The 10480-nt window shown below is 34.0% G+C and overlaps 1 protein-coding gene across 1 annotated transcript in view; it reads left to right on the top strand.

The window, feature by feature from the left end:
• The window catches only part of LOC107654293 (rab-like protein 6), a 29503-nt gene that overhangs the window by 5300 nt on the left and 13723 nt on the right, over positions 1–10480 (top strand). Inside the window, exons 2-8 of the mRNA XM_016441318.1 lie at positions 516–931; positions 2784–2918; positions 4949–4996; positions 5232–5261; positions 6551–6603; positions 7288–7379; positions 9271–9411. Coding sequence (XP_016296804.1) covers positions 802–931; positions 2784–2918; positions 4949–4996; positions 5232–5261; positions 6551–6603; positions 7288–7379; positions 9271–9411 — 629 coding nt within the window. The 5' untranslated portion in view covers positions 516–801. The remainder of the gene's footprint in view (positions 1–515; positions 932–2783; positions 2919–4948; positions 4997–5231; positions 5262–6550; positions 6604–7287; positions 7380–9270; positions 9412–10480) is intronic.

Below are 10480 nucleotides of genomic sequence, written 5' to 3'. Positions count from 1 at the left end.
GTCAGACTCATTTTGGATAATAAAGTTTATTGTTAAATTGTTAAATGCCCTGCCTCCATCATTACATATCTCTGTCACATCATTATAAGTGTTTGATCACCACATTTGAGTGAGCATTGCAAAAAATGTGTTTATGTATATATATTCTGTTTATATATATATATATATATATATATATACTGTATTCTATATATTTGTGTACGTATATGTGGGGCGGAGCTATCAAAATAGGGGCAAGACCCTTTTGGGGTAGGGGCGTGTTAGATCCGCACCAGATTCGGGGGATCCCTTCAGCTCGAGGAACCCTCCTGAACGCGAATCGAGTGTTTTTTTTTTTTTTTTTTTTTAAATTCCCTAATATCGGTATCGGCCCCAAAAAACCCATATCGGTCGGGCTCTAGAAATGACACGAGAGTGAGTAAATGGTGACCGAATTTATCTAATTTTTGTAAAACTGATGGCTGTTTCTACTGATGATTCATGAATCTGATGTGCTCACGTTGTTTATCTCACAGGTGATGCCAGTAGACCGGGATGGACAGATATCATCGCAACAGTTACAGTAGCTAAAATGGCACATTTTAGGATTGTAATCTGTTGAAATAGAAAGTAAACATCTGCTATCTGCATCAATATATATTGAATAAAGACTCCACTCTTGACCTTTAGACCACGTCACACCTGCCAGCAATATGTTGGGTTAAGAAACTCAGAAGTCTTCGATCTTTGACACTGCAGTGAGTGTTTCCCTGGAAGACCAGGCTTTAGTATTGTTGGACTGTTGAAGAGGCTTTCATCAAGATGTTCACCGCTCTGAAGAAGCTGGTGGTTTCTGAAGCAGGGCAGCTCAGGGATAGAAATATTCCTGCAGGCCTGCAGTCCATGAACCAGAGTCTACAGAGGCGTTTCGCCAAGGGCATACAATATAACAGTAAGAGCTTCGTGTTTAATCTGATTTTCTTTGAGTAGAGCCTCTCACAAATAGTTTTCGATTGTGTTGAAGACATCCATTGTTTTCTTTTGGGCTTGTTGAGTGAGTTTTTCTTTGGGGTTTGTCTAAAGTATTATACTGTTGAATAGAACTCGGCAGCGCTTGTTTTGCGAGGTTAAACTGTTGACAATTTAAAATCAAATAGAAATTTGTGAAACACTTCGTTTAATTTATTGTGCTTTTATTAGAAACAAAACTCCTGAAATCTGTCAAGAACTTGTCTTGGTCATGTTTCATCCACAAATCAAAAAATTAATCAATAAATGTTAAATATAAAAATGTGAATTTATTAAAAATGTATATATATCTTAAAAGCCCAAGAAGTCTTTTTTAGGACTTGCTATTTTTCATTGTGATATTTTCATAATGAAACGCATCTAATGCATTACCATATGCCAAAAAGTATAATGCACAATTTAATAATGCACAATTTAATATAATTATATATATATGTAATTTTAAAAGTATGTATACTAGTTGTAGACTAGTATTTTTTTTCTGCTTTCAATTTATGCTGATTAAAAAAAATGCATTAGAGTATTGCAAATGACAGTCACTGTTGGGAATCAAAGGTAAACTGTCATTCAGTGCATTTTAGTAATGGGATTTATTCGATTTTTTGCATTACAGTAATGTGAATTTGACTTGAAAATGTGTTTAATTGTCATGAAAATAATGTCAGTGCAAAAACTAAGAAAAACAACAACTTCGTTTTCTGTTTATTTACCCTCATAAAACAGTTATGAAACACAAAGTTAAAAATTCGTTAACATCTAATGCATTATACTATATGTATATATGTGTGTGTGTGTGTGTGTGTGTGTGTGTATAAACAAAGTACATCATTTAAAAGGTATATATACTAGTCATAGATTAGTATTTTTTGTACTTGCAATCAATGCTGATTTTAGTAAACAAAAAAACATTAAAAAATTTGAAAATCCAATGAGAATCACCTTTGAGAATCAAAGGTGAAATGTCATACAATGCATTTTAGTAATGGGGATATTTTATTTATTTATTATGTACTTATTTTGCATTACAGTAATGTGAATTTGACATGAAAATGTATTTAAGTCATAAAAAATATTGTCAGTTCAAATATTTTATTAGCCTTTCTAGCTAATAAATTTAGATTTTCTTTCTGCAAAAACTTCTCTTTATTTCCCCCCTCATAAAACCGTTATGAAACACAAAGTTAAAGATTCGTCCATTGGAAATTTGAGACATCATAACGTGTCATAAGACCAAGAGCCCACTCTGTGTCTTAAACGCACAACAGCAACAGTACAGTAACTGAATCCTTCTTTCTTTGCCTGTAGCCGGTGTGATGGAGTTGTGTAGAAGTTGTGTTTTGACATGCGATGCTGCAGCAGTAAGCCAGTTGGTGTTTCGTCATTGATCTGGCTTTGAATACTCATTGTGCTGTTTCCGTGGCTCTGAGTTAATCAAAAATGCATGAATGATACATGATCACCCACCTACTGGCCTGTTTTTCCAGTTGCTTCTCCTTGGTAGAGGTGTCTTTTTTTTTTAGACATGCAGATATCCCAAGATACCAAGCATTTCAGCTGTGAAAAGTGTATTTTGATATATATAGCCGGCACTGTGCTGTATCAGTGCAATTTTTTCAATACAAATACAGTACAAATCTGGTGTGAAACTTTTTGTCTTGGTTTAGATCTTTCCATTTCCAGTCGGTTCCCTTTGTTTATGCATTGAAACTTGGCACTGTTTAATTTGGGGTTCCTTAGATCATATTAATGTTCTCGTTTCTGCTTGTTTCTCTCAGTGAAAATAGTCATCCGTGGGGACAGAAACACAGGTAAAAGTGCACTTTGGCACCGACTTCAAGGGAAAAAGTTTCTGGAAGAGTACATCCCCACGCAGGAGATCCAGGTCACCAGCATTCACTGGAGCTACAAAAGTGAGTATCAATAGCTGCGAATTGAACTTTGGAATATCGCAGAAAACATTTGCGAATAAGCACCGTTTCCATCCAACGAGTCAAAGGGAACAAAATCATCACTTCCTGATAAACTGGCACTAAATATCAGTAGGAGAAACCACTGAATATAATAATTTTCATATATATAATAAATTATAAAGCAGACGAAACACAATAAATGCAGTCATTGCTTTCGGAGCTGGATGCCTGCTGGAGAAGTACTGCATTTAAGAATGACCGTTACAATATTTCGGATGCTGTGCAACGAGATTGGTCCACTGGTTAGTCAGGTTGTGCTGTTCCATATCACAGTCACATGACTTTTTTGATGCGCATGGAGAAATGTATTCAGCAAATGCGTTTCCATCTCCCATTATTCGCATGAACCCTTTTTCGTACAAGTCTAAAACCACCTCAAGCGAGCATAAAAACTTATTTGCGAATTAAGGGAATTTATTTACAAAATTTGGTGTTTCCATCACTCGTTTCTGATGCGATACTTCAAAACGGTGAGGGAAGCATTGCTACTGAGTACCTCATGCACTGTATAACTTCATCCTTCATGGTTTAGGTTAGTCATGCACTGAAATTTTGGCGGTCGAAATAGCAATTTTCAGTTTGGCATGAAATAGTTTTGGAGGGCCGAAATCATTGACTGAAAAACAGTGATGTTCAACTCGGATGGTGCATATGGACTTTGTCAGTGGCTATTTCATGCTCACAACCTGGATAAACTACAAGTAAGCATGTCAGCTGTATGGACGCTGTGCTGGATTAACAATATAGATTTTAATCAATACTAATATGGCTTCTTAAATCTCAAGATCAGTCTTTTAGTCAGTGCTGTTTTCGGTTGATGCATGAACTTCACTAAACATTATTGTAGCACTTTTTTTTTGCTTTGCGCTTTGTTACTTTTAATATAAAACAAAGTCTCAGATATCAAAATCTGTCAACAATAAATGTTGTTTCGACATTCTTTAATGTAGCGTGACAGATCGATGCATCCGCAACAGTTCAAGCGGCATAATAACTGATCATCTCTTTATCTGTACTACTAATGAAATAACTCTAGAGAGAAGCATTTTGCTAAAAATCAGGAAGGGGGCCAACACTTTTTCACACCACTGTATATGCACTATATTACATATTATATCATAAGTTTACTTAACCAGTTGTCTTCATTATTTAATATATGTTTTGATAAATCTATTATGTTACGGTATGACAGCCACTATGTAAATGTTTATATTTCAGCATCAAAGTGGAGTAGAAAAATAATTTTGACTTAAATTGCACATACGGCAGTTTTTATGTGTTTGCGCAACTTGTTGATTATTAAATACATTTAATTAATTATTAAATAAAAAGTATTTTCATTTTCAGTTTTTCAGCTAAATGGAAAAAAAAAAATTCAGTAAGAAATTTATAATTTTGGTGCAATAATATGAATACAATTATACAAAAAACTATTTGAAAGTAGGGTTATTTTCGGTTTTTGGCCAAGTGCATCCTGAATTTTCGGTTTTGGCCCAGAAGTTTTATTTCAGTGCATCACTAGTTTAAAACTGATTTTCCTTCAGGACATCAAGATGTGAACCAACACAGAACCAAAAATGTAAACAAATGTTCTTAAAATCAGAATATGGGAAAAATAAGAAAATGTATAATTTTGTAAAAGCATAAACAATAACTGACATGTGATTTACCAGCCAAACACATTTGGGCCAAATTTGGTATTAGATTTCAGCCTAATACATTACCCTGCTGTCTGCAACCCTTTCAGAACAGACCTGCAACTCATTTTCGGGTCTCCGCTGGTTAGGTGGTCTTTTATGAAGGGAAGTGGTTTATTTTCAAAGAACTTGCCAGTAACCTAAAGTAATTTATATAAATAGACTACCCTATCAGAAACGAGAAATATACTAGGTCATCTTTTGTAAAGTATCAGAACCTGTTGACAATATTTCTGACTGTATTCTGTTCTTGCTTTTATTTTTGCACCACAGCAACAGATGATGTAGTGAAAGTTGAAGTCTGGGATGTGGTAGATAAAGGTGAGTCTTTAGAAAGCACTCTAGCACTAATGACACACATACTAGTACTAGTTAGTACAAGTTAGCAAGTGCAGCTATTCAGTATGTGATCCCAAACAAAATTAGAAAGAATCACTTGAAAGATTAAGTCATCTGAATTATGTTTTGTCTGAAAGTATGTTTTCATCTATATTTAAAGGCAACAGTGCAATGTTATATTTTACTTCTTTTTTTTGTGGTCTGCAAATACTCAAAGGGCAAAAGCTTCCTCTTCCAGAAGGTGTAGGTGAGAACTAGTAATCTAGTAGTCAAACATTAAACTGTGTGTGTGTGTGTGTGTGTGTGTGTGTGTGCGCTCTTCACCTCTCTTCTTTTACTTTAAAACCGTGCTCAGAATAGACGTTACCTTCAGTAGCCTGTGCTATTATTAGACCCTAGTGTGGACTTGCATTAAAATCTGATGGCCACATCTTTTCCACAGTACATTTATTTTAATAGGGGGCGTGATATGTTTCATTTATAATGGATTTTTTTATTCATTTTTGAAATTGACGTCAGAATGATCTTCCACAATGTAAACATTATTTCAAACAGCCCCCTTTTAAAAGTTCATAAATGATGCATGAATTGGAAATTCTGTTGATTTTTCAGCTTGTGGTTTAAATTGTGATTGAACAATAATACTGCTCGTTAACATACCTGAGTTTTCTTTTTACACTCTTTGTGAATTGGTAGTTAATACCTGCAAAAATGTACCATGGTAACCATATTTGTTTTTTAGGAAATGCTATATTGTAAGTGTTTTACAATATTATCATCAAAAAATAAAAATATGAGAAAGATTGGACATATTACACATATGTCATAATGGACATAAGGAGATCCCATATGAATTTATGATAGTTTATGGTAGTAACAATAACTATAGTAACTATAGGAGTAAAATGTGGTTACCATGAAAATATTTGCACTAGGAGCTGCTGCTGTTGAGGTTTGTCTTTTTTAATTTATGCACAAGTAAATATTGAAATAAGATATTGAATACTATCATAATATGTGTTAACGTTATACTGAATAATGTGGTTTCTGGGAACAAGGTGTGAGATGTCTTTCTACCAAAACATTTCAAAAGTAATGCATCAGACTGCAAGTTTATGTATACCTTAATTTGTTCTCCTTAAAATATAATATTTGAGCTATGTTTAAGTAATGTGTCAAACCAGTAGAGCATGGCAATAGCAACGCCAAGGTCATGGGTTCATTTCCCTGGGTATGCATGAACTGATAAAATGTATACCTTAAATGCAATGTATGTTATAATAGTATTAATACTAATAAGAGTGATATTTTACTTTTGGATTGCGGTTACAAACTAGTTGTTTAAGATATTCAGGTTTCCAGTGGTCTCACTAAAATGTGAAAAAAATTCAGGTTTGAAAAAAAAATTTAGTTTGGCTGCTTTGGTGGTACTGAATGGGTATGCATATGAAAATTACTCTACTTGTATCTCGGACTCACAGTCACTGAAGTACTGCCACAATAATTGTAATATCCGTGTTTCTCCAACTACTGCAGGGAAAGGGAAAAGACGTGGAGAGAATCTGAAATTGGAAAATGAACCTCAGGAGGTATTTGTTAAACAAGGAATATTTGTAGGTAGTTACACTACTGTTGAAAAGTTTGGGGTTGCTAAGTCTCTTCTGCTCACCAAGGCTACATTTATTTAATCAAAAAATGTAATAAAAACAGTAATATTGTGAAATGTTATTACAAATTAAAGTAACTGTTTTCTATGTAAATATATATTTTAAAAAGTCATTTATTCCTGTGATGCAAAGCTGAATTTTCAGCATCATTACTCCAGTCTTCAGTGTCGCATGATCCTTCAGAAATCATTCTAATATGCTGATTTGCTGCTTAAAAAACATTTCTTATAATCATTAATGTTGAAAACAGTTGTGCTGCTTCATATTTTTGTTGAAAGCATGCTACATTTTTATTCTGGAGTCTTTGATGAATAGAAAGTTCAAAAGAAGTAATTCTTTCTTTCTGAATAAAAGTTAATTTAAAAAAAGAAAAAACTTACTGACCACAAACTTTTGATCTGTAGTGTAAGTCTACTTGACAATTACCATGTGAATAATACTTCAAAGTTTTGTTTTGCCATTTGATTTAGTAATAATCATTTGGCATCTTCAAATATCTCATTATGTTATCTGTCAGCTGCTTGCAAGCTGACTTTAATGTTGTTCATTCAGCTGGAAACGAGATTTAATTTTTGTAATCTTGGCGTTGTTTTGCTCTCGGTGCAGTCGGAAACTGAGATGGCTCTCGACGCAGAGTTCCTGGATGTTTATAAGAACTGTAACGGCGTGATCATGATGTTCGACATCACTAAACAGTGGTAAGGAATCTGCCTTTCCTTCCGTTTTTCCCCACATTTACTCTCTCTAAACCCCTCATTCATTCTCCATCTCCATCTCCTTTTCCTGTCCCTCCATCACTCCATTCCCACCCTGTCGTCCCTCTTTCTGATCAGTGGTCAGGATCAGGTGCCAGAAAAAGGCGTTGGGTTGCAGCAGGTCATTGAGCGTCTCTTTCTCAGAAGAGTCGAGGAACAAAGAAAGCAATGAAACCAAAACCTGCAGCCCAGTGTCTCTTAAAGGTTCTAACTCTGTTTATCTCTCTGCTCATTTGATCTGCCTTGCATTCTGTCAATGGGTGTTTACTTTTTGACCCTTGTTTGCAAACTGGGCTCTGCTTTATTGGTAGGGCTGAGTATTTGCTTTAACAACTGCTTTTGTGCTCTTGGGAACCTTGTAGTCACCTACATGTACATTTTTGGTGTTTAGACCAAATTTAATCAGTGCCCCATTATTTGTGCATTTGCTTAACAAAAATGATCTAACATAATGAAAGATATTCTAGTTGTGATGAATTACTAGCTATCTTAAAGGGATAGTTCACCCAAAAATGAAAATTCTGTTGTTATTTACTCACCCTCATGTTGTTCCAAACTTGTATGAATTTCTTCCTTCTGTTGAGCACAAAAGAAAATATTTTGAAGAATGTTAGTAACCAAACGGTTGACGGTAGCCATTGACTTCCATAGTATTTTTTGCCATACTATGGAAGTCAATAGCTAACTGTTAGGTTAACAGTCTTCAGAATATCTTCTTTTGGTGCTCAACAGAAGTAAGAAATGTATACAAGTAAATAATTTTCATTTTTAGATGAACTGTCCCTTTAATTTGGTTCTTCAAAAACATTTGCGAATTTGATTGGAATAACTAGATTGAGTTGTTGAAGTAATTGTTCATTCCTGTGTTGATGGGAAAGAGCGCATTCTTTATTATTCTTTATTTAAGTTATCAAAACTTTTTTTTATCAAAAAATGCTGGGCACGCTTAGGAAAATAACTTTAAAAATGGCAGGTTTCTGGACAAACCAGAAAGAGGAACAGTTTTTGAATATTTGGGAGGAGAGGCCAGAGCTTTATGCGGTGGGTGTGGGTAAATAGCTTGCGTTCTGCAAGTGAATGGCGCTTTATTGTGCCATCCCAAAGAGACACAAAAGAGACTTTTTATTAAATGTTTAATAAATGTTCCCTCCAGGTGGAATGACCTGCCCAACTATTTACTAACTGCTTGTTTTCTTAAAAAAAAAACTAACACTTGCTTCTCTAATCTTTTTGCATTCTATCTTTTTGTTTTCTTTTTATTTATTATACAATTATAATTCTAACTTTCTGACTTCTGATTAACAAAAGCAAAAAAGTCATCTAACACTAGCTTGCTCTATTCTTTTTCTATTCTATCTGTTTTCTTTTTATTTATTATATGATTAAAAAAAAAAACCTTGTTACATGTACTGCATTAAGCTAACTGAGACTTGTTATAGCACTTGCATATCATTGCTCTTTTGTTGATTTTGATTGCTTCCATTGTCCTCATTTGTAAGTTCCTTTGGATAAAAGCGTCTGCTGAATGTCTAAATGTAAATTGTGCATTACACAAGGAAATCACGGTTACACTTTATTTGAATGTGTCTTTTTTATAGTGTAATTATACATTTAAGTACTGAGTTATATCAATTAACAGCATGTACTTACTATATGGTTAGTGTTAGGATTAGGGTTTGGCTTAGGTTTACTTGCATGTAATTGTGCATAATTAATTGTTATTATAATAGTAAGTACATGTAACTTGTAACAAGGACTCCTTAAAATAAAGTGTTACCGAAATCACATGTCAAAGTATGTTTCATATGAATCACAAACTCTGTCTTTGCTGCAGGACGTTCAACTACATCCTTAGGGAGTTGCCAAAAGCGCCGACACACATCCCAGTGTGTGTCCTGGGTAACCAGCGGGACATGGGCGAGCACAGGGTCATCTTACCCGACGACATCAGAGACTTCATCAACAGTCTTAACAGGTGGGCAGTTCAAGATTAACCCTCAAAACCAGGGGCTTATGGCCCCTCTTAGTCCAGCTCCATGTTTGAAGTAGGGCCCTGTGAAATATTTTTAACATTTTTCCCAAATTCTGGGATTTTTTTTTTTCCTCCAATCTATTTTTTCATTTTTCTGGGTTCTGTTTTAATGGTTAAATAAAATGCTAGTAATCAAAAAGCATGTCTAATTAATTGAAATCATGAAATGCATACAATTTAACAGCATTTTATTAAAAGTTTAACAAAATTTGAATTTTTAGGGCCCTATGGAATCTATTTTGTTTTTGTTTTTTTCCCCAAATTCTGTGTTTTCCATTTTAATTTTCTGGATTTTTTATTATATATTTTTTTCTCTTTTAATGGTTTAATTAAATTGTTAAAAAAAAAAAAATCAAAAAGCATGTCTAATATTTTGAAATCATAAAACCTTAACAAATTATTCATATTTTAAAAATTTTACAATAATTGTATGTTGTCTGTTTTATTATCATAATCAGCGGTAATCAAATAAAGGCATAAAACATTAACAATTTAATTGATCTTTTAATATGTAATCAAATTAAAATTGAACAGGTCCTTTTATTTTTTGGCAAAGAAAGCACTGCACAACAAAGGTTTATTGTTAAATTAAAACATTGAAGAAAAAATTATATAATAAAGTGAATAAAGTTTTAATATTTTTTATTATTAAAGGGGTAATATGATGCTATTTTAAAGATCATTATTTTGTGTATTTGGTGTAACAGAATATGTTGACATGCTTTAATGTTCAAAAAACACATTATTTTTCAAATACTGTACATTATTGTAGGTCCTCTATGCCCCGCCTCTCTCAAACACGTCGTTTTCAACAAAGCCCCCTCCTTTGACAAGCGCAGTCTGCTCTGATTGGCCAGCTGACCCAGTGCATTGTGACTGGCCGAACACCACAAGCACGCATCGGAAATGTAACGCCCCTTACCATGTAACGCCCCTTAATCACGAGCTTCAAGCTTTCAAAGTAAATATCAGTTAATAATGTCGTTAGTTTTACCATCAGTTCAAGCCCGAA

Source organism: Sinocyclocheilus anshuiensis, unplaced genomic scaffold (genome assembly GCF_001515605.1).
Source record: "Sinocyclocheilus anshuiensis isolate Anshui unplaced genomic scaffold, SAMN03320099.WGS_v1.1 scaffold163, whole genome shotgun sequence".
NCBI lineage: Eukaryota > Metazoa > Chordata > Actinopteri > Cypriniformes > Cyprinidae > Sinocyclocheilus > Sinocyclocheilus anshuiensis.
Note: the sequence above shows the minus strand (reverse complement) of the source record. Positions and strands in the feature narration are given on the sequence as shown.